The sequence below is a fragment of the Patagioenas fasciata genome, chromosome 23 (genome assembly GCF_037038585.1).
Source record: "Patagioenas fasciata isolate bPatFas1 chromosome 23, bPatFas1.hap1, whole genome shotgun sequence".
Lineage (NCBI taxonomy): Eukaryota > Metazoa > Chordata > Aves > Columbiformes > Columbidae > Patagioenas > Patagioenas fasciata.
In genome coordinates, this window is record NC_092542.1 from 3,222,690 (window position 1) to 3,246,914 (window position 24,225).

General features: G+C 46.5%; 2 protein-coding genes across 9 annotated transcripts in view; one reads left to right on the top strand and one right to left on the bottom strand.

Annotated features, from left to right (window-relative positions):
• Positions 1 to 18,020, top strand: part of PIK3CD (phosphatidylinositol-4,5-bisphosphate 3-kinase catalytic subunit delta) — a 34,270-nt gene extending 16,250 nt beyond the window's left edge. For 4 of the 5 annotated variants that reach the window (XM_071798536.1, XM_065855209.2, XM_071798535.1 and 1 more), the window contains exons 4-24: positions 241 to 469; positions 902 to 1,131; positions 1,977 to 2,156; positions 2,793 to 2,942; positions 3,247 to 3,336; positions 3,951 to 4,172; positions 7,013 to 7,109; positions 7,480 to 7,610; positions 8,491 to 8,550; positions 8,716 to 8,883; positions 9,660 to 9,781; positions 9,946 to 10,089; positions 10,785 to 10,884; positions 11,732 to 11,910; positions 12,113 to 12,222; positions 12,452 to 12,530; positions 12,765 to 12,932; positions 13,695 to 13,818; positions 14,701 to 14,846; positions 15,089 to 15,221; positions 15,783 to 18,020. In XM_071798536.1, coding sequence (XP_071654637.1) covers positions 241 to 469; positions 902 to 1,131; positions 1,977 to 2,156; positions 2,793 to 2,942; positions 3,247 to 3,336; positions 3,951 to 4,172; positions 7,013 to 7,109; positions 7,480 to 7,610; positions 8,491 to 8,550; positions 8,716 to 8,883; positions 9,660 to 9,781; positions 9,946 to 10,089; positions 10,785 to 10,884; positions 11,732 to 11,910; positions 12,113 to 12,222; positions 12,452 to 12,530; positions 12,765 to 12,932; positions 13,695 to 13,818; positions 14,701 to 14,846; positions 15,089 to 15,221; positions 15,783 to 15,920 — 3,000 coding nt within the window. In that variant the 3' untranslated portion in view covers positions 15,921 to 18,020. Of the gene's footprint in view, positions 1 to 240; positions 470 to 901; positions 1,132 to 1,976; positions 2,157 to 2,792; positions 2,943 to 3,246; positions 3,337 to 3,950; positions 4,173 to 7,012; positions 7,110 to 7,479; positions 7,611 to 8,490; positions 8,551 to 8,715; positions 8,884 to 9,659; positions 9,782 to 9,945; positions 10,090 to 10,784; positions 10,885 to 11,731; positions 11,911 to 12,112; positions 12,223 to 12,451; positions 12,531 to 12,764; positions 12,933 to 13,694; positions 13,819 to 14,700; positions 14,847 to 15,088; positions 15,222 to 15,782 lie in introns of those variants that run through there. The other variant, XM_065855210.2, reaches the window with a different exon arrangement.
• Positions 18,021 to 19,102: 1,082 nt separating this feature from the next.
• CLSTN1 (calsyntenin 1) overlaps positions 19,103 to 24,225 on the bottom strand; it is a 31,372-nt gene continuing 26,249 nt past the window's right edge. For all 4 annotated transcript variants that reach the window (XM_065854915.2, XM_065854917.2, XM_065854916.2 and 1 more), the window contains 4 exons: positions 23,665 to 23,810; positions 23,123 to 23,258; positions 22,241 to 22,425; positions 19,103 to 21,602 (listed from right to left, as the gene is read on the bottom strand). In XM_065854915.2, the coding sequence (XP_065710987.2) occupies positions 21,408 to 21,602; positions 22,241 to 22,425; positions 23,123 to 23,258; positions 23,665 to 23,810 (662 nt within the window). In that variant the 3' untranslated portion in view covers positions 19,103 to 21,407. The remainder of the gene's footprint in view (positions 21,603 to 22,240; positions 22,426 to 23,122; positions 23,259 to 23,664; positions 23,811 to 24,225) is intronic.

The following is a 24,225-nucleotide window of genomic DNA, read 5'->3' on the forward strand; positions in this document are numbered from 1 at the left end:
CAAAAAATGGAAATAAATGCACTTGCAAATAAATCTGCTCAGCAGTTCAGCATGAGCTGGAGCCACCAGACTTGGCTGGAAAGCAGCTGGTGGTTGCAAGCCCAGGAAGGCTGTGAGAAGGTTTGGCTGGGCATGGCCTTTGTGGATGGGGTATCTCGGGAGAGGGAGGTTGTGCGGTGACAGTGAGATGAGGAGGTTCTGGCAGTGCAGGAGTTTCACTTCGCTGTCGCTCTGGTGCAGGTGGTGTGGAAACACGCTCAGTATGAGCCGCTCTACCACATGCTCAGTGATCCCGAGGCCTATGTCTTCACATGCATCAACCAGACGGCAGAACAGCAAGAGCTGGAGGATGAGCAGCGGCGGCTTTGTGACATCCAGCCCTTCCTACCCGTACTGCGGCTTGTGGCTCGAGAAGGCGACAGAGTCAAGAAGGTTATTAACTCCCAGATCAGCCTGCTCATTGGGAAAGGTCAGTTCCCCATCGCTGGTCTCGCCAGGAGCAGGGCAGCCATGTTGTGTGTAGGTGAAGTGTGCTTCTGTCCCAGACAGCCTCGCTACCTATGGAATAGTGATGGAGCCCTGCTTGTGCAGGAGATTAAATTATTACATTATTATTAATAGCAAATTTGGTCTCTGGTGAATCTGGTAAGGGAACTGTGTGTGTGTAGACCCAAGATGGGTGGTCTTTCCTGCTGGCAGAAGACTATAGTAATTGAGTCAGTGCAATCGTATTAATATGTAGTAAAGTGTTTATTAGTAGCTTGGTTGACTCTTCTTCATTTGGCCAAATGTTAAGCGTGTGTTTAGGAAGACTGTTTCACAGACACTTGGTTATCCAAGGCTGATTTCCACCGCTGGGTGCAGATGGTTATTTTGCCTTTCTCTCTTACTCTCCACTTAGGTTTGCACGAGTTCGACTCTGTGCAGGATCCAGAGGTGAACGATTTCCGCACCAAAATGTGCCAGTTCTGCGAGGAGAGAGCAGCAAAGCGGCAGCAGCTCAGCTGGGCAGCTTGGATGGAGTACAACTTCCCCTTGCAGCTGGAGCCCATGGCCAAAGCCCTGGGCACTGGTCCTCTCCATACCCCCACCAAGAACATTTTTGTCAACGTCAAGTTTCAGTCTGGCGGGGTAAAGCACGAACTTTTCTGTGACAATGTTTAACTGGTTTTGTGCTTTCCCTTTCGGGAACCTTTGGGCATTTGGAGACAGAATAATGTGTGCGTGGACAGTGTTTCCGTGTGTTCATCTTCATTCTCCAGATTCCTTTGCCTGTGGACATGGTTGGGAGGGAGACTCTGAGCCTCCAGCCAAGGGAGCAGTTCCCCTTCCTGAACATGCGTTGGGTGTACTGGTTAGCTTGTAGCTGAGGCTGCATGCACTTGTGTTGGAAAGCTTTTCGGTTTTGGGTAGGAGAGGAGCACAGAATCCAATATATGCCTTTCCTTTTGAACCCCACAAGTCTGCTCAGCTCATGCTCAGCAAACACTGCTTGCAGGCCGTGGTCTGTGTTGCCCAGGGGCCCCTGTTCTTGCCTGCTACCCCTGGTTAGCGTGATTTTTGCATGTTGTGCCTGGGCATGAAGCAGGAGCCATCCCCATGGGAGAAGGGTTTCCCCGAGCAGTGTGTTTGAGCATGGTGACCCTAACCACCCTCTGCCTGGCTGGCGGAATGACAGGGGAAAGATTTTTAATGACTAGTAACCACATGAACTGGTGATTCTGCTAAAAGTGGACTTGAAGTTCCTGATTTCCAGTCTTGCGCTTGTGCTGCTGAAACATTCTCCTGCACAATTTGGCAAACATCCCTACTTATTTGCTCGTGTGTGTGTGGGGGGAATAATCCTGCCTTCCTGTCCTCTTTATTGTTGGCAATGGGAATGTCGTTACCTATCTGCTGAGCTACTGCTGCTCCTTATGCTGATTTCAGCCCTTTGCTGGTGTTTGACAGTGTGTGCTGTGTTGTTGGGATTGCAGGAGAGCTTCACTTTCCAGATCTCCCCAAAGGAGTTCCCCATCACGTTAATGAGCTATGCTATCAAGAAGCAGGCTACTGTCTTCCGCCACGAGACACTGGAGAACCCCGAGGACTACACCCTGCAGGTGAATGGGAAATGCGAGTACCTCTATGGAAACTACCCTCTGTACCAGTTCCAGGTGAGCCTTTTGTCTTGCTTTATCAATCAGTCTGTTCCCGTATGGCCTCCTCTTGCTGGGAGGGTGGATTGAGATGTATTATCTTCCATCGAGGGCTGTTTGCAGGAATACAACACCTCAGCGACAGGACCTGGGTGCTACTTAGGGCAAGGGATACTTCTAGCAACCTTATGGTTTTGGGAGGCGAGTGATCTAAGCCCGTCGCTGGGCACCAAGTGGTGTATAAATGCATTTATAGATTATGGTTCTGGAAACGTCTGCTTGCATGGTGGGCTGGGGGGTTGTCTTGCTGAAAGTTGGGCAAGTAATCCTGTCCCTTGTGCTCCCCTGGCAGGGAAAACTGCTGCTGGGAGCGCTGAGTCCTTCTCAGTGTTTTCCCTTAATGCATCCATTTGAGGCAGCTGATGAAATGCCAGCTATAAAAGGCACTTCATATTCTCAGTTCTGGCAACATGAGTCTAGTGAGCTACAGGTTTATAAAGCAAGAGGAGATAAATTAAAACTGAATTTTGATTGTTGCTGTGTCCTTTCTGTACTCCTTCCACCTGTTTCTGCTTCAACCAGCTCTGATTTGCTCGGCTGCTCTTGCCTGCCGGGCTCTGTTTCACCCGTGCTGACTCTGGGCTCTCTCTGCAGTATATTCGCAGCTGCCTGCACCGAGGCCTCACGCCCCACCTGACCATGGTTCACTCCTCCACCATCATTGCCATGAGAGACGAGCAAACCAACTGCATTGCCAGCCCCCCGAAGATGCCTGTCAAGCCTCCCCCGCTCCCTAAGAAAAAGGTAGAATGGCACAGTGACCCTGTGGAGTCACCCTCAACTCCTCCGTTGATGGAGATGCTGGTCTGGTTCTCCCTGCCTCTCTCGGGACACGTTCCTAGGAAGGGCCTAGGAGCTGGGAGTTTCCAGTCAGCCTCCCAGCTCCCGCCAGCACTTCCCTGGTTGTCGCAGACTTCGTGCTGCACACCTGCAATGCAATGCTCTATTCTGTTGGAACAAAAAGCACGCAATGAGAGATGAGGTCTGGCACTGGCTCGAGAAGTCTTTGTTGCATCCATTTCTGATGGGAACCCTTTTCTCTTTCTAGCCAAACTATGGTTCTCTCTGGTCCTTGGAGCAGCCTTTCTACATTGAGCTGGTGCAAGGCAGCAAGGTCAACGCAGATGAGAGGATGAAGGTAGGTACTGACTCAGTTTGGGGTTTTGGTTTTGTGCTTTGGCTTTCCTAGTTGCATCTGTCTCGTTTGGGTGGTGAGGAAAGCAGGGGCCAACAGCTTGATCTCACATGATCCTCCATGACGCTTCGTTCAGCCTTTGGGCAGTTTCTAAACTGCAGCACAACAGGAAGGGGAAGGGAACTTGTGAGCCAGCACCCAGCAACAGAGCAATGCATTCTTAGAAACACTCCCCTGCAAAAGCTTCTGAGTAGCAAACAGAGCTACTGCCCTGTGGTGATATCGCTTGGCAGCGCTGTGGAGGGGCCGGGAAGTCTGCAGGAAGCAGAGTAGTAGAAATTCAGCTCTCAGAGAATGATTCCCATCACTCCCATACCAATGGATTACCCAAGCATTTTGCAGTGATTAAGCAGGTCTTCCAAGCACACATGAGATAAAAAGATAACCATGCCCTTACTGAAGCTGAGCAAAGAGGAAGATTAAGGAACTTAATGTGTCAGTGGGTTGGGAAAGACACAGGAATAGGGCAGTTGTGTTCAGGAGAGTGTCCCATTCCTCGTGTCTTCAGCAAACAGGTCTGTGGATTCATGGTGTTCTCTTGTTTCTCCGTCCCCCAGCTGGTGGTGCAAGCAGGTCTCTTTCATGGCAATGAGATGCTGTGCAAGACAGTGTCAAGCTCTGAAGTGAACGTCTGCTCAGAACCGGTGTGGAGGCAGCGGCTGGATTTTGATATTAACATCTGTGATCTTCCCCGCATGGCGCGACTCTGCTTTGCCCTCTATGCTGTCATCGAGAAGGCCAAGAAGGCACGTTCCACCAAGAAGAAGTCCAAGAAAGCTGTAAGTAAAGCCAGCGTGGGACTGAGCCTGGCTTGCCGGTGCGGGAGGGCATGGGACACCATTCTGAACCAAATGCTTGTTGCTTCCAGAAAGACCATTAAGTAACATAGCCAGCATCTGAATGCACATAAAGGGGAATCATTTGTGTTCGTGTCTCTGTTTTGCTGTTCCACAACTTCCTTGTTTTGTAGTTGAGGTTAAACCGTCTTCTGTGTTGCATCTTCTTTCTAGTAAGGTCTTTCCTGCAAATCCCCCATGGAGCAAATTAACGGCTAAGGAGGGGGAAGAAAATGAAGAATGTAAACGCTGGTTATGGCAAAGCTTTAGGTGAGGTGAAATGAAGGTGCAGAATCCTCAAGGTTGTTGTTCAGGTGCTGCAAACTGAGGATAGAAATGTTAAATCACTTTGGAAGGTCTTGTTTTGAGCTTCAGAGTCGGAGATGCAGATATTTCTCACTTTCCTCATGTCTATTCCAAAACTTCGAACTCATTAATTATTCATAACTAAAACTAGATCTAAATGCAGCCTGTAATTGAATTGCTGGTTTCCCAGTGTTGTAACTTAAGCAAGATGCCTCTAGCTCTTTGCATGCAAGGAGTTTTCTTTATGAGCAACAAATGCATTTTTTCCTCCGCAAATTATTGTTTCTGCAGCCACAAAAACACTGTTGCCATGTTTTAAAGAGGGGATTAGTCATGCCTTCTTTACTAGAGTGCGGAGAAGTGAGGGATTGATAAATGTGATCACAGAAAATTTCAGTCTCGGTTCTGCCAGCTCCATTTCACTGCCGGGAGGTTCACTGAGCTTGGCTGTGCTGACATCAGTAGGGTTTTTGAGGTTACGGTGTGTTAATGTCTGGGGAGCACAGGCAGCCCATGAGTCCTGCTTGTGTGGACCAGTTTCTAGGTTGGAGACTTCAGACTGGAAACATTTTGAGGCCAGGACCAAGATCAACCTTTTTATGGTTGTTTTTTACTTAAGAACAGCAGAACTCCAGCTCCTGCTGGAGGCTTTTCTCGAACAGAATATCTGATTCATCCGCAGGCTGCATTTTTGTGGTCACACTGGACCAATTTTCAATTTTGAAGCAGTCGGAAGGAAATGTTGCTATTCTGATCGACAAAACAAAACCAGCCTGGTTAGCTGTGTTGTTAAGAGGATCTTGTTCGTGTGTGTTCCGGTATTGGGGAAAGGTGGATGCATTCTAGTGAGCTCTTAATATAAAATCACACTATTTGCTGGCGCTGAGCTCTGCAGAAATTGATTTTTCTGCATGGTCAGCTGCAGCTGATTGAAAATGATTGGTTAGAGGAGGTCACAGTCAAGTGCACCCTGATTTTTGGTTTTGATTAATAACCTTTTTGCTCGCTTTGCTACAGCGGTCAGAAGTTAATCACGTGTGTGTTGTTTGTCTGTGCAGACCGTCCAGAGCACAGAGGTGGGACTAAATAATTTACTACCAAAAAGCAGGCGTGCTTGCAGGCTGCCTGGCTGAGTCAGAGCGTTCATGTCACCCCGAGGGTTGGCTCTCAGTGTTCCTCTAAGTCATGCAGCAGATATTTCTGTCTTCACAGTGCTGAATCGTTGCTTTGCTGGACTTTATCCACCCAAAATCTCGCCTTGCGTTTTGGCAGGCTCTGCGCTGTGGTTTGATGTCGTTTACTCTGTTAGGAGAGGTTATTGCTGGCGGTGGTGTTTTGTTTGGCTTTTCCCTATGATCTAGATGCTGATGTCTCAAATGGGATTTTACTGAAGATACCAACTCTAATCAAATCAACTCAGAGGTTTGTGACAGCCCACTTGGAAGTGATTCATTTTGTCACATTAGGGGAAACGCTGACTTTGGTCCACCAAGTCCTTTGGTGAACCGTCAGGGGAAGCCTGAGACGTTCCCTACAATGCCTCAGTGGAACGAGATGTCTCGCTGTGCTTCCTTTCAAATATTGCACCGTTTGTGAGGGCGTCTATGTTGAATTTTCCCTTGCAGCCTCTTTGCCAGTCAGTTTTTGTGCCAGCGTGTGCTTGAGCCTTGGTGCTTTCTGAGCAGCTGAGTGAAATGCTGGTGTTGCTGAAACCGTTGTATGAAGTAAACTGTTCCGTTTGGGGAACCTGAGTGCAGGAAATCTTGGGTCACTTGTGGAACGTGTCTGTCTGCTCTGGTGGTGGGGAGCTGGGTGAGAGCAGGGAGACTGTGTCCCAGTCACTTCACTCCCCAAAATCAGACTTGCTTGTGGGACTGGGTCAGCTTGTGAGTTTTATTTTGGGGGGTTTTATGAGGGATTGGCAGCAGAAAGTTTGATTTCTATAGACAGTGTTTATTAATTTACAAAGGAGCCAAGCCTTTTCTTCCCATTGTCTGATATATCCAACATTCTTTGCCTGGTTTTCTGAAGCCATGTTAACTCCGTGTTCCCTGTTTCAAAGTCAAGGTTCTTCTCCCTCCCCTCAAATTGTGAAATATATGAAGTATATATGTCATAGCTCCTTCAAGTCCCATCAAGTGTAGAGTTGCAAGACCTTACCAGAAACTTAAGAGATGCTTCAGCTATGCAAAATATTGAGTGATGAAGTTTTAGACATATTTGTGAGGAGTGTTTGGTGCCATTCAGCACTACACAGAAGACCCCAGGTTTTGGCAAATATCTGAATTTTATACTGTCATATACTCTAACTGTAGAAGAGCTTCAAAGGTAAGCAGACAGGCATGGCTACCCGGGGTGGTATATTCTTTACAGCAATTCACTTTGCATGGGGATATCTCACTTTTTACTTAGTTTTTCTCATCCCTTCACCCAGCTTTTGCAGTTACAGCACCCAAATGAACTGCTTTGCTTTGCAGGACTGCCCGATCGCATGGGTGAACGTCATGCTCTTTGATTACAAGGACCAGCTGAAAACAGGGGAGTGCTGCTTGCACATGTGGTCCTCCTTTCCAGGTATGTCAGGAGACAGAGCTGCTGGATTTTGCACCTTTAATCTCCACTACAAAGACAGGAGATGCCCTGTACCCCGTATTGCTGTGCAGTGGTTGCAGGAGGGGCCAGAACAGTTCAGACTGGCAGACCCAGTATGATTACTGCTCAAAATTGTTCCCTGCCAAGACGAAGGCCTTGTTTTGCTTGGCATAAGAAGTTGCTGCTGTCCGAAGATGTCATGTATACTTTGCTTTTGAGGGCTGAGGGAAATGCAGTGAGCTGCCAGGGCCAGGCTGTGTCCAGTGCCAGAGCCGAAGCAGCTTGTGCTCTGCTCTCTGGAGCAAAGCTTTGCAAGATCAGGGTTCATGGGTTGGTGTACTTTGCTTTTCAGATGAGAAAGGGGAACTTCTAAACCCCATGGGCACGGTGCAGTGCAATCCCAACACAGAAAGTGCAGCAGCCTTGGTCATCTGTTTCCCCAGCGTTGCATCGCACCCCGTGTATTACCCGCCATTTGAGCAGGTAGGAACACGGACGCTTTGTTTGGGGGGGCACAGGAATTCCCTAGTTTTGCTGATGCAGGAGCACGTTTTGTCACTGTCTCTTGGGAGGCTGTTGACAGGGACTGGGTGCACACAAATTTGATGAGTAGATATTGTTAATTGAAAAATTTGACTTCTTCTCTTTATTAATGGACCTTTGAGTGAATGCTTTTCCAAGATGTGAATTACTGAGGTAAAACTGCTCTCATAGATGAGCATTTGTTTAAAAAGTGGGTTTAACTGAGGCACCTTTAAACTGCAGGCAGTGTTAGGAAGGAAGAATAAAAGGGGAAATGAGTGAAAGTAGACAGCTTGTTCCCTTTCAGCACAGCGTGATAACACGCCGTGTGGTATAGGGATTTTCCATCTGTCACTGCAACTGGCCAAACACTTAAAGTGGAAGAAGAAATGTGCCCATTACAGGAAAGAAAGGAGATCTGCTCTGCCAGGGACATATACACACGCTGCCCCATGGTGCATGTTCTGGCTCAGAAGCTTTAACAGATCAGGCCAGTGTGCAGGGCGGCTTGGGCAGCGCTGCTCTGAGAATGTGGAGTGGCTCGTGTTAGCCTGGAGCTCCGTGGCCCAGAGCCCCCCTTGACGAGCCGTGTAGGTGTGCAGATGTGCCCTTTGGGAAAGGACTCATCTGTTGTTGTTGTGACCAGGGAAGGGGCTCTGTGGGCAGTTACACCTCTGAGCAGAGGGGTCCTGCTGAGTGTGTTACCTCCTGAGTACGTCACCCCTTCTCCAGAAGTGGCAAGTGACTGATCTCTGATACAGCATAAACACCTGAAGTGATGGTGAGCTGGAAGTGCAGAGGAAAGGAGGAGCCTTTCTCAGACTCTTTATTTGTGTCCCAGCTGCTGGAGTTGGGGAGGAACGGAGAACCACCCCGTGCTGCACCAGAGGATCCTGAGGAGGTGAGTCTTCTGGCATCAGTTTCTCAGCAATGTGCAGATCGTTTTATGTTTCCACCTTACCCCTAACCACCTTTTTTCACCAAACTGGGTCATGCCCAGTCCTACAAGGTCTCTGGGTTGAGACTGAGCCCTGTGTGTGCTCTTTGCTGTGATTCCCATGAGCAGAAGCTGCAGCTGAAGGAGATCCTGGAGCGGAGGAGCCACACTGAACTATATGAGCACGAGAAAGACCTGGTGTGGAAGATGAGATACGATATCCGTGACCAGTACCCGCAAGCTTTAGCAAAGCTGCTTATCATCACCAAATGGAACAAGCATGAAGATGTTGCCCAGGTGAGGATGCTGGGGTTGGCGGCCAGGGCTCCCTCCATAGTTCAGTGTCTACATCCCTGTGTTGTGTTTGGGAGGCCAGCTTAGCAGGGGATGATTCTCAGTGCCCCGTGCAGGTACGTTTGGCATCAAAGCTGAGGAAGATTTTCTGTTCTTTATTAGTGACTGCGAACGTTTGCTGAGTGGTACCCGGCCGAGCTGACATTTAGTTCTTCTAGGCTCCGTTTAACTCTGTGCTGTCCCAGACTCATTACTGACCAACAAGGTCTTGCTTATTCCCTCTAGAAACAAGGAAAAAAACTGTTTAATTCATTGCAGAAATAGGATCTGCATTGGATATTCTTAACTGATAGTGAGAGACCAGCACAAGCTGCCTCAGGGGGTCAGTGAATCTGTTCCACTGAGAACATCAGACATGAGTTTAGGATGGTCTCTGTGCTGCTCATCCCTCCTTCTAATGATCCCTTTTTAGTCTACGTTATTATGCTGCGGAAAGTGCTTTTCCCAAAGAGCTTGTTCCACTAATTGTGGTGCAGCAAACGTAACCGTGCTGTGGATTTGGATGGCGCCTCCTGTCAGCCTTCCTAGAAAGCTGAGACTGATGGTTTTTGACCCGGTGTCTGCAAACTTGCTCTGAGGCCTCTATAAATAGTGAGAGAGACAGAGATTTTACCTCCCACAAAGGAGCTCCACCTCCATCAGCAGAATTTTAGATATTTATCCATTGTCATAAAAAATATTGTTCTTTTTTTTGCTACTTCATTATTTTTCCTTTACAGATGATTTCCCTGCTCCAGACCTGGCCAGAGCTGCCTGTCCTGAATGCCTTGGAGCTGCTGGATTTCAGCTTTCCTGACCGCTATGTTGGTTCCTTTGCTATCAACTCATTAAAGAAGCTGACGTAAGTGTTCACCACAAGGGATATGCGGAGCCCCTTTCTATTTATGGTTATGGCTGCTGAGGGGGACTGTGAACAAGGCTGACAGTCTTGTCTTCACAGTTTTTGCAAGTATGTTTGTTGCAGTAAAGATGAGGTTGTCTTTTATTTTTCCTTTCTGTCCACAGAGATCATGAATTGTTCCAATACCTGCTACAGCTCGTCCAGGTGCTTAAGTACGAATCCTACTTAGACTGTGAATTAACCAAGTTCCTGCTGGACAGGGCGTTATCCAACCGCAAGATTGGCCACTTCCTCTTCTGGCACCTGAGGTAAAGACCAAATGTTTTAGGCTTTTTCTCAGTAATCGAGTGAAACCAGCATTTACTGGTTGCCTAACTGCTCTGTGAAGTGAGACAGCAAGCGTGTGTGCATGTACAGATGCCAGGGTATTTATTTAAAGGCCTTGGCTGTCCTTTGGCCAGTGTCTTTCATCAAAGCTTTGCTGAGATTACCAAAACCCAGGAACTGCTGCTTTTTACTTTCCAAGAGTGAATAAGTATTCTTCCAGGAGGACATAAAATCTTTGTTCGTTTGTTATTTTTTTTCTTTTGTTGTGGTGATGGTTGGATTAGTTCCTGTTTTCAGAATTTATCTATATCTATATATGTCTATATATAGATATCTCCACATGCCTGTGATTTGAAATTTACTCTGGACATCCATGGCCTCGTGCCAGCCCTGAGCCAGAGGCTCTGAACTGTCCTTGCTCCTTAGGCAATGTCCTCAAAGGAGGGGTCAGTAATTCAGTCATCCAGAAAAATGTCTCATCACTTCAAGCAATGGTTTTTCTACATCACCTTCTGGGGTGGCTGCATTTTTTTCCCTCCCCAGCATATAGAAAGGATCTAAACAGCAACTGATATTCTGGACCCTCCTCTCCCCCTCTCCTTGTGCTGGCATGAATGGGAGAATTAGTCACCGGTGGGAATGAGTCAGAATTGCTTTAACCTCCCTTCTCCCCCAGGTCAGAAATGCACGTTCCTGCAGTTGCCTTGAGGTTTGGCCTGATCCTGGAGGCATACTGCCGAGGCAGCACCCACCACATGAAAGTTTTGATGAAACAGGTAAAAATTGCTTTTAAACATAAGGTTGGCTTCCCTCTTGCTTGGAGCTGGTTCTCAGCTGTTAACATTTCCAACATAATGTCACCAATAAGACAAAAAGAGCCTTTCAACTGCTTTATTGGTTTTGGCGTATCCTATTAAGAGCCCGGAGTTCCCCATCACATGTGACTTTGCTCATCTCTTACTCACTCGCACACGTCCCAAAGTGCACTACGTGTCCAGAATGGTTAGAAGTGTTCAAACACTGTTACGAGCTGAGCTGGGTGAGTTACCAGTGAGCAGGAGCTGATCACAGCTGATGCTGGGATTTGGAGTAGCGCACTCTTCCCTTCACGTGCTGTGTGGAGGTAATTCTGCTGTTTGACCACTCTAAAACTTCTACATTGTATATCAAGGCTCCCTGTACCTAACTCAGAAGTGAGGGACGGTCATATCTAAGATATGCCCACAAACCAGAGCTGCTTCTGTTTTCAAGACTGAGTGGCACTTTTGCATAACCAGAACTCCCCAAAAGCCCCAGAGGGCTGGGGCTGTAGGTCTCAGCCTCACTCTTTCAGCCACTGCACCTCACTTCTTCCTTTGGTGCTCGATAATGTGCATTATTCCTGGTGCAGTCACTGCTTTGCAATGCATTTGTGCCCAGCAGAATAGCCATTACTGATTATGGATCTCCCTCAAGGAGCTATTACTAAAGTTGTTTTGTTGCAATGTGTGAAATTGCCACAACTTGAAGAGAATGTAGGAGACACAACCAAGGTTTACATTTCACAGTAGATTTAATAGTTGTAAACATTGTCCAGGAATTTCCTATTTGTTAACCCTGTTCCATCCCTTTCTTTTTTTTCAGGGAGAAGCACTCAACAAGATGAAAGCTCTGAACGACTTTGTTAAAGTGAGTTCTCAGAAGGCCACCAAGCCCCAGACCAAGGAGATGATGCACGTCTGCATGAAGCAGGAAACGTATCTCGAAGCACTTTCCCACCTCCAGTCCCCCCTGAACCCCAACATTATCCTCGCAGAAGTCTGGTAAGGAAAACTGCTGTGTCTCTTAATCTGTGCCCCAGGCTTTGTTCAGCAGCAGAGCCAGGCTTCTGGTTACCCCACGGTCCTCTTTGCTCACAGAAGGCACCAGTCTGTTGGTGTTTGTAGATGCTGTTGAAGTTGCAGCTTGGACAGCCGCCTTTTTAATAGATGGAAACTCTGATGGTGGCATTTTTGTTTCCTCTAGTGTGGATCAGTGCACCTTTATGGACTCCAAAATGAAACCTTTATGGATTGTGTTTAATAATGAAGAGACAGGTGGAGGTGGAGTGGGTATCATTTTTAAAAATGGCGATGGTAAGTCTTTAAAGGATATTTTTTCACAGGCATAGTGTTCTCAAATATTCATTGTGATGAGTGAGCCTAAAGATGGCCCATTAAGATGGTGTGTAAATTAGGACCATCAGCGTGATTGAGAGCTTTTTTTGACAGTAATCTGGAGATGTAATGAACTCTGCAAGAGCACAAGAGCAGGGGAGAATGGGAGGTACTGATGAGCCATTTTTCCTTTGTAATTGCTGCATAGATCTTCGTCAGGACATGCTGACCCTGCAGATGATCCAGTTGATGGACATCCTGTGGAAGCAGGAGGGCCTGGACCTGAGGTGAGTGATGTGCTCACAGTTGTTCTGCTGCAACGATCACTCATGCTAGTGAGGTCATTTTGTCCCCGAGCTTATTTTGCCCCCAACAGGTCTGTCTAGTATTCTGTGAGCAGCTAGTCAGGTTCTGTGGTACTGAGGAGTAGAAATGCAGAGTAGATAGGGACAAAGGAAAGCTTAAAAATCAATGCAATTCTGGGCAAGATTTCAGTGGAAGGGTTTCTTTCATCTCTGCAGGATGACCCCTTATGGCTGCCTCTCCACAGGAGACAAGACGGGGCTGATCGAGGTGGTCATGCACTCAGACACCATCGCCAACATCCAGCTGAACAAGAGCAACATGGTGGCCACCGCAGCCTTCAACAAGGACGCGCTGCTCAACTGGCTCAAGTCCAAGAACCCTGGGTGAGCGGCTTTACCTTTAACTCAGTGCTGCTTTACTGCTTCCTTCCAGCTGGAGACATTTGTTCTGCTTTGCTCCATATTTTTACTTCAGTTATGTGTATTTCCAAGCTATCCTACAGTATCTGTGGCTGCTTCACTGCCTTACGTACCGGAAGGCATCATCTGGATCTTGAGCAGAAATGGATTCCCTTGGCTTACTCTTTGTAAGCTTTTTTGATCTCTGATAGCTTAAGGTACCACTGTCCACAGGCTGCATCCAAACCTGGATCTTCCCATCGGTCCCGTTACTTTCTCCAGAGGTAGATAGTCAGTGTGGGGCAGCTGGGAAGGGTCAGAAAGAGTAATGCCAAAACGGGGAGGTGGAAAAAGCAAGCAGCACCAAAGCTGTGTAGCTTGGGGTTTTACTAGATAAGCAGCAGCACCACAATAGTGCTGCTCTGATGTAGCAGGGCACCAAAAAGAATCATTCAAGGAGCATATTTTGTCTTTTGGATCTGTGGAGATGTAGAAACGAGTTAATATAGTTGAGACTAACCCATTTTCTTTGCGATTGTAGACACAACCTTAGTCACAGGAGTTAGCGTAGCTTGTTTTTGTAAAGCGCGGATGGGGGTACTGCCTCTGGAGAGCTACAGAAATTCAAAGGCGATTCCTTTACTTTCTCCTGCAGGCTTGCATGGGGGAAGCTAAAAAACCAGTTTTTCTAGTGGCCGAGTACTGGTGTTCAAAGTAAAAGTTCTCCTTTTTTCTCGCCCTCTTTAGCGATGCGTTAGAACAAGCTATAGAGGAGTTCACGCTTTCCTGTGCTGGGTACTGCGTGGCAACCTATGTGCTGGGGATAGGTGACCGGCACAGCGACAACATCATGATCCGGGAGACCGGCCAGGTACGGGCACCCACTGCTGCTCAGGTGCTGCACGAGGGGTGCGAATGCTGCTTAGCAAGGGACGGACGCCCCAGAGCAGCCCCTCCGCTAAGGACATTCCGCACCTTCCAGCCCAGGCAGACTGGACACATGTTCTCAATAGCTTCTGTTGTTCAGAGGGTAAATACAGTTTTAGCGTTTGAATGCCAGTTGTGTTTCACTGCCATCAGCTGCTGCCGCTAACACCCACTTTGAAATGGCAGTGGAGCAATTCATGCCGCTCAGACCTAAAATTGCCTGCAGGTGCAAACTCCCGCACTGCACTTACCAGTCTGAAGAATTACTTGGCTTTTGCAGAGTCACAAATTGCTTGTGGTTGAGTGGTAAGCTCCTCAGTCACTGACCCAAACTGATTTATCCGTAGTCTTCTTCTCAGAAAAAATGGTGGTTTGGTTTCTTTTCAAAAAATAGATGCAAGTGGATCAGTGTGGTTTTAATTTCACATTCATGCTTGTACTGATCCCTTCTCTGTTCCACAAGAACAGCTGTGAAAGGAGAGTTACAAACCTTGTGCAGAGCAGAGGCCACCCGGTCACTGCCCACTTGAGGGAGCTGCTGCCCTGTGTGTCACAGCCTTGGGCTTGTGTCCAGGGCTTAGAGCAGCTCTGCTAAACGAGCTGTAGCGCGGCAAGAAAGCCTTACCTGAGCAATTAATATTTTGTAGCAACTTCGCAATTAAATATTGCCTCTTTTCCCAAAGGAGTGCCACGGGAGAGGTCACTCTGCTCCCTCCCAAAATCCCATAGTCAGTATCTTTTGAATACAGTAACTGTGAAGGGAACTCAACATTGAGCAGCTAAAATAGATGCTATTCTGAAAACATATTGTTTCCTTAATTTTCAGCTGTTCCATATTGATTTTGGTCACTTTTTGGGGAACTTCAAGACCAAATTTGGTATTAACAGAGAACGAGTTCCTTTCATCTTGACCTATGACTTTGTGCATGTCATCCAGCAAGGAAAAACTAACAACAATGAGAAGTTTGAAAGGTAAGCGTTAGCACTTAAGCTTTTTAAGCTCACAAGTTCATTCTGCCAGCGATATGTGCCCATAGCTGATAGCAGTCTGTACAGGTGAAGGCAAATGATCTATTAATTATCTATGTGTTAGAGAAGGTGACAGAGCTTGGCAGGCCCCAGTGCAGACAGCAGGGCTCACGCTAATACCTGGTGTTGCTTTACAAAGCGGCTGAGCCTGCAGTCTCGATTCTTTTGCCTTGTTTTTTGACCAGGTTCAGGGGTTACTGTGAAAGAGCCTACATGATCCTGAGGCGCCATGGCCTGCTCTTCCTGCACCTGTTTGCGCTGATGAAAGCTGCCGGCCTGCCAGAACTCAGCTGCTCTAAAGACATCCAGTATCTGAAGGTAAGAGAAGCAGCGCCCAGATGCGGTTAAAACTGATTTTAAACCAAGGAGGAGTTCAGCCTGGAAGGGCAGATTCTTTGAAGCAAATGAGCTCCACGAATTACAACTAGATGTCAAACGTCCACGTGCAGGACATCAGAAGTGATAGATTCTGGTTCTCAGAAAATACCTTCAGCTTCTTCAGCACAAAGGCAGTTGGTACCTGTAGAACCAGCTTGCAGGGAGGAGACAGAGCTCTTGGGTTGTGTTGCCTTTCCTGTCCCCAGCTTGCCTCTTATATTTTCTATCGGTAGATATTTCAGTGGCTCTGGCTTTGTACAGGAGCACTAAAAATCCTGCTGTTTCCCTACACCCGACATAAAGTAGGATGCATGTATTTATCAGGATGAAAAATCCTCATGCAACTACATTAACAATTAAAAACAATAGTTACTCAATTCCTGCTTGGTGTTCCTTTCAATGGAGTAATTTCCTAGTGCGTAAACATCTTAGTATTTGAGCAGTTGATTGTTTGGTTGCACTTTCTGTGGGGCTACAGCGATTTCTGCCTGTTCCCCTCAGGACTCGCTGGCTCTCGGGAAGACAGACGAGGAGGCACTGAAGCACTTCAGGCTGAAGTTTAACGAAGCCCTGCGCGAGAGCTGGAAAACCAAAGTGAACTGGCTGGCGCACAACGTATCCAAAGACAACAGACAGTAGAGCAGCGCCGGCCTGCGCTCCTGCTGCAGGAGAACGGGGAATCATCTGCACCGCGTCCAGCAGCCGCAGGCGGGTTGTTACACACTGAACGTTGCCGTGTTGAAGGTCCTGCACTCCCAGAGATCAGACATCTCTGCCTGCCTCAAAGTGTCGGACTCCTTGGCCACGTAATCCTGCCGGCGGTAGATCTTTGGGGGACAAGGGAGAGACGTGAGGCAATAAAATTTCTGCATACAGTGAAAGGTAGGTAGATGTACTGAATCCTTAAGAACTTAAGCTTCAAATACATCTTCGAATGGAAGAGTTCGGGCAGTTGTAACATCCCTCCCGTGTGTTTAAGTGTCTGTTCCTATTTTCTTGAAAATTTAGCTGAACACTGAGAACGTGCTGTCCCTGTAGCTCTGATATAGCTCATCTTCTAGGGCCCCACCGTTACAGCTCAGAGGCATTAACTTCACCTCGCGATTGCTCCCCGTACCCCGTTTCGGTGTCTGCCGTGGTAGGGAACTGAAATCACCACTGGAGCCGACTTGGACAAATTGTTTTCCTCCACATTGTGACAGGGTAAAAATATCCACGCTGCCATACGACTTTCTCTCTGCTAGAGGCCAAAGTGTTCTGAAACTGAACCAGAACCCAAAAAATCCCTGATGCCACAAGAACAGGCTTGGATTGGCTGATGCATTAGGTGTTTTTGTTTGCTTTCCTAAGTTGGACTTTAGTTGAGCCTCAAGCAGTTCCTGGGTTTCTGCATTTATTCTGGTTTTACGCCTGAAACAGTAAGATTGCATTTTCAAAACGTTGGTTCCTACACGTCCCTCCTGTTGGGGTGCACTGGAGCTGGTTTGCCGCCTGGTTTCCCTGCGGTACGTGCACCTACACCTCTGGAACACCGGGATACGACACTGAAACTTCCTGAAATGCAGATGGTGCTGTTCTGTGCCCGAGTTACGTGGCCAGTCTGCCCTCCCGTGCCTTGAGACGCGCGGGTTCAGCACTGAAACACTTACAGTGAGTTGCAGCTCAGCTCTCATCTTCTTAGAAATGTTCTCTTTGTGCTCTTCCTCGTCTCCACCGCGGTACCCAACTCCTCGGCTGTGATTAGAGCTGCTGTGCAAGGTCTGTGTGTCTGTCTGGGCTTCAGCTGCTCATCCCTGTGGTATTGAGATGCAGACGGACCGTCAGCTGCAGCCTCCATCATCATCTCCATCTCCATCTCCATCATCTCCATCTCCATCCCACCGCCCACAAGGTGCTCTCAATCACCTATTTCTATTTATGTGTCATATTTGTCTCCAGCTCGTGTCCTCAGCTGGTGAGCAGCTCTGGTGTTGCACAGGGACAGTGAACAGGAGCCGCAGGTACTTTAAAGTTGAATGTTGCCACACACTGGCTGTTTAAATCCACCTTTTCTAAGAGGACAAATTCAAATGTATTTGTTCTTCATCAGCTGCACAGCTAAGTTAACACTGCCTTAAAAAGTAACTCCTACCCTAAGTAGACATGACTAGTAGGAGGTGAGTAATAGCAGGTTTGGTCAGTGAATGGCATCAAACACCTTTAGTAAACTCAACTCTTCCCTCGTTACCTTTACAAAAAGATGCTGGCAGATGGTGATTCAGTGTCACACTGTTGCTAATTTAAACTCTAATTTATAGTGTTTGTTTTCATAAGAGATGTTACACTATTAAGTCTATTCTATACTGTTTTGTAGACATTAATATAAACCCGGTTGCCTCTCCCAGAAGCAGCAGCTCTAGAGAAAACAACTCATTAACTTCAATAATTCTTCAGATCCCCTTTTTCTCCACCTTTCCAATGATACCGTACGTGACCGGGAAGTGGTCAGAACATTTCAAAGTAGAATGGCAAGAACGCTCCCAAGTGATCCAAATGACTTAATTAACACTTTCCTCTAGAACAGCTCTTTAGCACAGTTCAATAAGCAGCACTGCAAGTGTGGCTGCAGCAAGGAATTGTGTTTGCTGCACTGTCTCTGCATCCCAGGCCCTGTTTAGTTCGTTAGCACATCTGTGTGTGCCCAGAACACCAGGAAAACGAGCGGATAAACGTGTCCAAATGTCCGCTGTGACAGGTCTGCTCCCAGCATCGCGGGCTGGGCGGTGCCTGAGCGTCACCACTTAAATCAGGAGTAGGAAGATGCTTCCACCCCTCACCTCCAATTAAAAACATCCATTACCAAATGCAAAACCTTGACGGTCTCATCCTGCCACCCATAGCTCAGCACAGGGTCGCTCACTGTATTTTTTACGCCCAGAAAACACATTGCACGATGCTACTTCCCAATTAATGGGCAGGACTAACGCACACCAGCTTAACGGAATATATGGAAAACGCGGTTTGCAGCGCTGCAGTTCGTACTCAGCCGTCGTTCTGGTAACGTTTCCAGACAACTCCAGCCTGTCAGGGTTGTACAGCCCTACAAAGCAGCAGTGGCTCATGTCAGCTGTCCTTCCATTTTGAAGTGCAATAACACCAAGTTGTATCAGCGTAAACTGCAAGAACTGAGCAATTCCAAAGGTGTTTCTCAATCCGGCAGAGTTTTACAGTGAGATCAGTCTAGAAAATTGACTGACTTACCTCCAGGAAGTAAAAATATCCATGTGGACCTTTTCTTCTTGCGCACCACTGGAATAAAAACTCCATCAAGGAGCCTTTGGCTCCATCGCAGCAGCTCACCGGGTCGTTTTCAGCAAGCTGAATTGTACTGAAGCTGGAAACTTAGATCATTTTCAAAAATATTACATTTCACTCTAAATAAGTACCTTCTGGTTTTATAAATAGGCTCAAAGCGATACCCTTTCTAGTTCTATTTATTTAGAGATGTTTCTGTGATGATTTTTTTAACTCTGTACAAACTGATTGTGCTTATTCTGTTGCCTTTGAAAAAAAAAAAAGAAGTATTTTTTTAAGCCAAACCATGGATCTGTAAGAAATGAATGTTTACATGTTTCAGTTGCTCCAGGTACGTGTTTTGTAAGCCAAAAATAAAGATAATTATTGATAAATTGTACACAGATGCTGCCAACGCCTTTCTATGCCTGCGAGAGCAATGGAAACACAACCAAACTCTTCTAATGCCACCAGCAGAGCAAATTAACACGCTTAATGCAACTTGATTCGACTTCGTTCCATTCAGTAAGAAATAAATGCGAACAACCTTTAGAACCAGAAATTTATTGTAGCTTATAGACTTTCCAAACTGACCTGTTACCAATATACACATCTGAAAAGTTATACCCACAGTGGCTACAAACTGCATCAGGACGTTCACAACCTTTCAGTATTACCATTAAATCGTGATCAGTTTTGGTCTAAAATACAGCAGCTACAGCAACAGTATATGGAAGGATAAGTTTTCTACACATTAACACAGGACGACTGTCAGACATAAGTTAAAAGTTTCCCAGTTTACTTAAAACTAGCAGTTATATTACCACGTTAAGTAGTCAAAACCGTTTCCCCGTTTTTAGAAATCTAAAATTTTACATTAAAAAAAAAAAAACAACCAAACAACCAAACCAACCCCAATAAAACGGTCAGCGAGTCGTGTGGGTTCCCTCCCTGCGTCCCCATCACCTGCGAAGGCACTCGCTCTGCGGCCCTGGGCAGACCCGGCGTGCGATCCGGTTCGCACTGCGCGGTGACGACGTCTGCTCCGAAATCAAAACCCTTTGGCTCACTCTTTTGTTTTCTCTCTGTGAATGGTTCCCCAGGGCTGGGCGCGGGTTCCCTGGGTCCCGGCACCACTGACCCTGCACATGAGCCAAAATCGAGCTGTTCTTACCGTGCGGAGCAGTGAACGCGGTCCCAGTCGCCTGGTACAAGCAAAACAAGTTACTCTCTTTAATCCACCTCCAAACGTAAAAAATCAAGTAAGCAGATATTCAATATTCAAGGCTCTGTGTAAGACCAAATAAAGTTAAAGAAACGAGACCTGCCTTACAAAAAAAACCCCTAGCATTCTCCACCCTGGGGTCACAACTTACTTTTCGTACCTTTCAGCTATTTCTTTAGCAAAGTCCTTTGCAACTCCAAGTTAGAACTTTGATGAGGAACAACCAAAATCATCTGGACTTGGAATAATATTAATATGATTCCCAAGGTCTTCTGGCTGGACAACGGATGCTATCGGTTTTTACCAGCAGGAAAACACAATAACTAAGTGTAAACAAAGGCTTCATACACCAATAGTCCAAGTTACTGTACAAGGGGCTACAGGGAATGAGCGGGAGTGTTTAATAATTAGCAATGAGATCAGCTACACCCCAAACCCTCCTGCTATCGAATCAGAAAAACACAACAGCCAAAACAAACCCACAAAGCCCATCGATGTAGATCGGTAGCCAAGGTGCCCAGGTACACAGGTCTCAGGCTTTCCAGCTTCATTACCAATGTAACAATCAAGCAACTTAATTAATAATCCACCCTGTCAGCAGCATAACCATCGCTGTGCTGCAGGCGGCCTCACCGGAATGAACAGGAGCTGTGGCAACACAACAGCACCAGCAGCTGATTTACCCACCGGCCGTGTAGTGTTTTTTCCCAATAACTTAAAAACCCTTATGCCAAGACTTAATTGGAGAAACAAAAAGAAGAATATAAAAAGAACCAACAAACGACTGTATTGCACGGGGCAGCCGAACCTCTGCGGAGGTTCCTGAAGCCTTCACAACCTCTTACAAGCTTGTCTGGTCCCTCTGCAAATTAAAGGAGATTAAAGGAAAAGGGCAGAAGGGAGCGGGGCAGAGCGAACGTGGCAGTCAAGGCCAATGACACTTAGTACTGAAACACCTACACTAGAGAACGGTGCCCGTGCTCCTGCTGCAGCAGTATGAGACTTGTAGTAATTCATGCTTCGTGATTTTTTTACTTTAGCATGTTTGAAACCCCACCCCCTGTTCTCACTACCACAAATGACATAATTACATAATTCCAATATATTTACAAAATATTAAAAAGTCTGTTAATCTTCTAACATATTAACCTCATTCTGCCACTTTACACATGCACTAATTGGGGGAAAAAAAATTAAAAGAAATGAACAGGCTGAAATGAGCAGCTTTACCCTTTGTCAACAAGCAATCTTTGCATCTTTTGGAAAGAGAAAAAGGAACAAAGCCCAGTTTGCTTCACCGAGCAAACAAAGACAGTTCAGAAACTCATGTGCAATGGCTACAGACCTGTAGAGTCACTTAGTGAGATGACACGAAGAAAAAAGTGCAAGGTGGTTCCTTACATAGCGTCAAAAAGAAAACCTCCAGTCCCTGAGGCCTGGCTGAAGGAGAGAGGCGCTAACTATGCGGGGACAGCATCGGGAGCTAGCGACATACCACGGGATGTGTCTGCCTTCAATCTACTGGCCAGAATGATTTGTTTGAAACACCATGGATCCTTGGTAACAATGGAGTGTGGTACAGTGGAGTCTTCTAGAGCAGAAACATAAAGACAAAGGAACAGCGAGAATCAATAACTGAGGGTAGAGTCATCCCACTCCAGCTGTTGCTGTCTGTTCACATTCTGTTGGTCCTCCTCCTGCTCCCCTTCCTCCTCCTCGCTGCTTTCAGACTCCGCACTCGTGATGTCGTCTTCTTCTCCATCTTCGCTTTCTTCTTCCTCTTCCTCCTCTTCCTCTTCGCTGCTGTGTTGATCCTCGTACGTCTGTTAAGACAGAAATCAGGTGTCGGTATCACACTGGCCAAAATTCTCTTTTGAGTTCAGGCTCTTTCTATATTGAGAAAGATCTATTACAGATTTCTTACTGTTTTTAGATACTCAGCAATAAAGAGGCAACCAGAAAATAAAATAGCTTTGTAACATCGCTATCAATCCCATCCCTCTAAAAGAATTCTGAAGTGTGATCCAGTGCTTCCAATTCTGCTGGGAAAGGATCTTTCAGCAGGATACACCACCAGCATTACAGTTGCACATCTCTATTGTTCCCAATTTTCTAAACATTCCGATGTCAGCCACAGCAGGAGGAAACATCATAAACACAGATGACTCGACAATAAATTCTTGCAGCTTTGGGGAAAAGCAGCTCATGGTTCCAGCAGTGTCCAGTATGATGGACACAGTGCTGGACACCGACCTGCAAAACCCAATTAGGTATCATGAAGCTACAACCTGTGCAAGATCCCAAACGTAACTGCTCTTTGCATTTGTCACATTCCTTAAAAATTCACACCTGATGTCTCTTGTTTTGTGGTTGTCTTTGCTCTACCACTCTGCCCATGTACAATCATACCTGGTACAGCCGCAAAAAGGCATTTCTGTTAATGCTGAGACACCAGTTTTACCTCCATGGGGTTCACAGTGATGGTCAAAGCAGAGTCATCCCAGTCCATCTCATTTTCCTTGCTGGTGTCCTGGTCACGCATCGTCCTCTGATGTGCAGCTCGGATTCGGAACACGCCCAGAATGATCATAAACACCAGGAAACTGACACAAACCACAATCACAACAGTGGCCGTACTGGGAACAACTGCAACGGAAAACAAAAGGAGTTTCTTAGATGGTACTGCTAAGGAACTCTCACACAATTCTAATAACTAGATCTCTGTTCCCATCACCTGCGAGAGGGAAATGCCACTATACAAGTGTTATACGTAGCTACACAGAGGCTGTTTGTCTAACGTCACTGAAAAAGTCATTTGGAGAGTAAGAACTAAAACTTAGCCCCTTAAGTATAATCACATCCATTTGAAAGACTGACAACACATGGAAAGCAGACTCTGCTGCACGCACACGCTCCTCTCATCCTCACGTCAAATTAATATAATTAAAACAGAAAGGACAGATATGATGACTCATCGAGGGAGTAGCGCTGCAGTTCCTTCACCACGCCATTCAGGAGAAGTTCTGCCCCAGCTCCTCACAGTCCTTAAGCTGGGTCTTACAGTCCTTAAGCTGGATCTTACAGTCCGCCCAAGACCAGAACACCTCCCAGTTCCCACTGCACACACCAACAGAAAGATGATCTGCTGGCAGGGAAAGATGATTTGTACATCTCTAGTAATCCACTCCTCCCTGCCCGGGCAACAGCACTGAGTAACTGCCTAGATTATTAGTCTGACACACTGGTTTAAACTGGGGTAAAGAGCCCTCTGCAGCAAGAACCTTCTGGGACATTCTAACACCAGAAAAAAAAGAGCTGAACTTGGGTGACTGAGAATTCTTACCCGAAAAGGGATGAGGGTTGGCCAAGTTGTGACCAGAGAGATCAACGAACGTGTGGTGCACGGGATGAACAAACTGCGGCTGCGCGGCGATGTGATTAGCGTGTTCAACCGGGTTAGCTGTGTGGATAACGTTCACCTAGGAGCAAACCAGAAAACGTTCAACTCCAGAAATGCAACCGTTCACTGCCGAACAGACAGAGAGAGAGAAGGAAATAAAACCCCCATCTATTTCCCAGAGCAGGCATCCGATTCTCCTTCAACCTCTCCTCATGTCTTTCCAGTTCCACCTTTTTGCATTCACACTTCCATTAGCCAAACTATTTCTTCTACAACACAGCAGTTTCACCTCTAGGCAACCTTATTTAAAGCTGCAATGTAGGATAAAGAACACATATATAAAATACAGCCTGAAATGTGCGCCTCTACTAGAACTTATTTACAGGACAAATAACTGATGGATTATCTATCAGTTGAGGCAACAACCTCCACCCTCTCAGCCATCGTGCTCTGACAGCTCTCAGTGACCGGATCAGCTCACGTACCTCCACCTTGAACTCGTTGCTGACGTAGCGGCCATTCAGCTCGGAACAGACTAATTTGAACTTTCTGTCAAAGAGAGAAACCGTGTGCCAGTTTCTGTAGCGAATCAAATGCAAAACTTCTTCGTAACTAGCCATAGTATCAACCCCTGCGGAGAGAAATAAGCAAGTACAACAGTTAATTTGCAAAAGACTAATGCAACATCATATACTTGACAAGTATTACTCCCATTCTTCAAGTTTTCTTGGCTGATAAATTTTCAATTAGTAAAAAAAAGAGGCAACACCTTAAAGGTAGACGCACACTCCACTGAAATTCTGTGGATTGATTTTGTGACAAAATCCTAGACCCCGTTAGTCTTTAAAGGGATTCTAGGAGCCTTTCTTTCAAATACATAACTTATTCTTAATAAAAACCAGAAAGGAATGATGGAGGCTCCAAGCACCGGATTATTTGTGCAAGGAACAAGCCTTTTCTGGGGAAAAATGTATTTCAACTCAGAGGCCAGAGGTAACTTCAATTTGGGACAAGAGAGAGGAACAGAAAGCAGGTTCTAGAAGGAT